The sequence below is a fragment of the Wasmannia auropunctata genome, unplaced genomic scaffold (assembly GCF_000956235.1).
Source record: "Wasmannia auropunctata unplaced genomic scaffold, wasmannia.A_1.0 LD336064.1, whole genome shotgun sequence".
NCBI classification, from domain to species: Eukaryota; Metazoa; Arthropoda; class Insecta; order Hymenoptera; family Formicidae; genus Wasmannia; species Wasmannia auropunctata.
Genome location: NW_012026826.1, coordinates 1,261,396 through 1,265,989, shown reverse-complemented (window position 1 = coordinate 1,265,989; position 4,594 = coordinate 1,261,396). Strand labels below are relative to the sequence as shown.

General features: G+C 29.6%; 1 protein-coding gene across 1 annotated transcript; it reads right to left on the bottom strand.

Moving 5' to 3' along the window:
• Positions 1 to 936: 936 nt before the first annotated feature.
• LOC105450279 lies at positions 937 to 3,855 on the bottom strand. Its single transcript, XM_011690058.1, has 2 exons — positions 3,651 to 3,855; positions 937 to 1,184 (listed from the first exon to the last, which is right to left on the bottom strand). The coding sequence occupies exons 1-2, from the start codon at positions 3,730 to 3,732 to the stop codon at positions 952 to 954; spliced, it is 315 nt and encodes a 104-aa protein (XP_011688360.1). The 5' UTR covers positions 3,733 to 3,855; the 3' UTR covers positions 937 to 951.
• Positions 3,856 to 4,594: the final 739 nt, after the last annotated feature.

The following is a 4,594-nucleotide window of genomic DNA, read 5'->3' as shown; positions in this document are numbered from 1 at the left end:
CGTGCGCGTGCGCGTGCGTGTGTGTGTGTGTTACAGAAAATACTTTTATCTCATCACTAGATATTCGAAAATATTTAAATATTTCAGAGTTTTCTCATTTTATTTCATAAATAAAAGTTTAATAACATGCTATTTAAATAATATAGCTAGTTATTTAAAAAAAATACATTAAAAGAAAAATTTCAAGTCTTTTTTGCAATATTATATTATTCATTTGGCGTGAAGAATTATTTTTTGATATAACTGGAATGATCTGTTTCTGAATAACAATTATGTGATTCATATTGATTCTTTTTATTTTAAAGTTACATTAAAATCAATCTACATTTTCCCTATTTTGGAACTTTCATCTTGAAGAGATATTTGTAGTTAATCTCTCCTCCTCAAATCCTTTGACTCCTTTGCATCTTTATCAGAAGCGTAGTGATCCCTTATTGTATTTCTGTGGTGTGTACTATTTGCGATTTACATAGATATACGGGACCTCCCTACAGTTTTAACGCCGGTTTTTAATGGCCTAATTTAGAGGGGTTTTCATGGCACTCTCGGTGGATTGCCGCTTTCTTTCAAGAGATAACGATGGAATAAAAATTTCCGTTATTTGTAGTCGGATCTTTGGCTCTTTGGATCTTTGGCTTGGGTCAAAAGCAAACGTACAACTCTGCGCCACGATCGCTATGATCGTAGATAATATTCATTCTTAAGATCGTCTTAAGTAATATTTTAAGATGCTAATGTACATAATAGTACATAATAATATTAATAAATATATTTTATGTATTAGCACTGGACAAAATATTTCTGTTTAAGTATAATAATTGTGACACCAAAACTGTCAACAAAATTTTTTAAATTATTATTATTTTAAAATATATAATTTTTATATTTTTGTTATAAAAAGTATTAAATACAAATTGTGTAAAAAAAGTAATTTTTTTGCATTTGTTATTTTTAAAATATTTTTATAAAGTACATACTTTTATCATAGACCATTACATCCACAAGTGCTCCAAGTGAAATATGATAAACATGAGTACATGTGCACGGTTTTGTGCATGTAGATGGCGTGTAACGATCTCCGCACATAAAGTCATATCCATCATATTGTGAAATAAGAGGTCCTGGTGGATTTTGATATGAAATGTTGGTAACCAAGCTATCTAAATGAGATCCAGTTGGAGAAACTAAAAAACAGAAAATTTTTATAATAATAATAAAAACCTAACAAAATTGCCAGAATTAAAAATACAATAGGTAAGAATTAAAAATACAATAAGTAAGGTAGATGGAAATCGGTACAATTATTGGTACGCAATATTTCATTTATATAAAATCCTTTAACAATCAAACGTCTCTGTTATTTAGCCTTCCACAGTGACGATTAACGTGTACAATTGCTACGATATCAGTTTTATTTATTCTTTTTAATTTTAATTTTGACCAAGTTTTATACATTATTATTTTTATTATTATTTATTTTTATTATTTATTTATTACTGTTATTTATTAATTTTACTGGTGCTAATATGCGAACTGTGCGTTTTATTACGTTCGAGGACATACAGTTAGATCATGTAGTCAACTGCATGGACAGTTATTGGACTGATAACCGCTCCCTCACTCATTAAACGTGTAAGAATGCACATATTAAGAAAATAAGAGCGATGAGTTGAATGTCATTGTTATTAGTCGTCACTGAGGATGTCTAAAACGATAGCCGAAATGTTTGACTGTTAGAATAAAGGAGATTTTATGAATAAAATATTGCGCACCAATAACGGCGCCGAATCCCATCTGCCTTACTTACATATTGTAATTTTCATTATAATGTACATTAAAATAAATTTAAATATTATTTGAGTTAGATGACAATCTTATTTTATGTTTTGATAAAATATTTTAATATTATTAATACGATAGTAAGTATTGCTTAAATGCTAATGTTTAGATGTTTCCATTCATAACATTCAAATTTTAAAAATAGCTATAAAAAAATAAAGTAATAGAACCCATACAGCATAGTACGTTAAAAGAACGTTGTTGAGACGAAATCTAGGTCATTTTGGTTATCTATTATGTTATTGTATGTAAAGATTCATAAAAAGATATGTATATTTTCATTTTTTTGGTAATTTTATTAATCTGATCTATCACAAATATATATATATATATATATATATTAAAAAGGCTATCTCCGCCTGCCCACTTGAATTTTTGAGAGTATAAAATATATCAAAAGGTCTTAAAATTTTCATTAAAGTACTATTCATTGAAGACTACGTTCATTGAAGACTAATTTTTGATGCCGTTATGGTCTTTTTAAAAACTCAAGATAGCGGATCCAGAAATGCGACTAAAATAAAAAGTTATTGAAAAAATCTCTCTCTCTCTCTCTCTCTGTGCGCGTGTGCGTGTGCGTGTGCGTGTGCGTGTGCGTGTGTGTGTGTGTGTGTGTGTGTGTGTGTGTGTGTAAGAAAGATCTAAGTATATGCAAGAAAAAATTAAACTCTTGCTGCCGTGTCGCCGCACTTCTCCTCTCTGTCCGTATTACACTCTCAAAGTATGTAGCAGAGCCTAAAAGGAAGCTTTAATTACAGTCCTAGACGCCTCGGCCAATCTTGATTGGTTATGACCATTACAGTTCCAAATGTGCTATGTCCAAAAATTAGACCATTACAATTAACTTGTTATTTTTTGCGTTTATTTCTTTGATTTGAATATTCACAACTTAGCACATGCAAACATTAGTTTATAATGTTACAGTTATTATATCATTGCTCCTTATACAGTGACATTTAATTGTTTTAAAAAATTCAGATTTAAATATTATTTCCTTATATTTACTTGATTTATTTAAGTTACGCAAATTGTAAATATTCAAATACGATAAATAAACGCAAAAAACAAGTTGATTTTTAAAGTCTAATTTCTGGACATGGGACATTTTGGACAATTGTAATGTCAAGATTGGGCGAGGTGCCTAGGATTGTAAACAAAGCTTCCTCGATTTTAGACACTACTACAAACTTCAAGAGTGTGGAGTACGGGCTGAACGGAATGGCCTAGGAGAAGTGCGACGACACGGCAACAAGAGTTTAAATTTTTCTCGCGTATACTTGGACCCCTCTTCCACATATACGCACGCACGCATGTACGCCCGCACGCAGCACGCATGCACGCACAGAGGGATTAGACCTCCGTTTCGTCACATCCTGCATTTTTATTCACAGAAACGTTAATTTTTTATTAGCTTTTTCCACTCTAATCGCGATTCTGGTTCCGCTTTCTTGGATTTTTAAAAAGGCTATACGGCATCAAAAAGTTATAGACACTTCAACATAAATTTTAACACCTTTGGAGTATTTTATCTCAAAATTTGAGTGGACAGGAGGAGGGGTGGCTTTTTTGACAGAGAATGCCCCATATATCTAATTACATATAATAAATTGTAAAATTTATATTTTTTACAAAAAATGAAAAACTCTAAAATTTAGGAAAAAAGGAAAAAATCTATTTCTCATAAATTATCTTGTTAATAAATGATATTTAATAAATAGAGTATCAATATCACAGAAATTGCATTAAGGAAAAAGAAGTATAATATCATTTTAATTAAAAATATATGTTTTGCATTTAGAAATAAGATTTACCAAAGAATCTCTTGTAATCTTGGTTTTTTGTGTTAAATAATAAATTCGGTTGGGCACTGTAGTTAAAAAACTCAAAGGACATTATAAGTTGCTTATCTGCTTTTTTATTTAACGGCACTTTTTCTTCGCCTGGGAGATATATCTTGTTTAGTTGTGGTATGCAAAGATGATTTCCACAATCCGTAGAATTCGGTGGATTAAACTGAAATTAAAATTAATTATAACAAAAATTGTGTGTTGGCTCGTATTTAGAAATAAATTAGAAACAGAAGAAAATTAGAGGCTAATGAAACGAGCAAATAAGTGATGTTAAAATAAATAGGGTAAAGTAGCGTAATTTGGTCAACAACATTTTTTGAGCGCTGCAGTCGCACTAGACAATTGTCGTTTATGTCATTAAATTGTCATTGTATTAGCTCGACGAGTTTTAGAGTCGTTCAAAAAAAAGTTGACCAAATTACGCTATACTCCCCTATATAATCACATTATTTAAATAATTTGATAATATTAAATCGGGACGTTTTGACTTGACTAATTGTAAGTCTACTTTAGCCGCAAATATAAATATATTACATTATTTTAATCGGAAAACACGTAATATTTTAATAAATGAGAATTTATAGTATTTAATATTTAAAATAAGATTACATTATATTATCATCGTAATATTTTCTTTAAAAAATCCTTTGTAATTGATTCAATAGTTTAAAGACAATAAATTCGCCCGTATTATCAATCTTACGTTTTCCAATTAAAGTAATGTAATATATTTATTAAAATTTGTATTTGCGCCTAAAGCAGACTCAATCAAATCAAAACGTCTTTTTAATATTGTCAAATTAGATTATATTTTTTCATGGTTTTATCATGCAAGTCTCTTGTCAGTCAAAGATCTTTTCATATGAGTAATAATTCAATAAAAACAAGCGTAACACTTTTGCGAA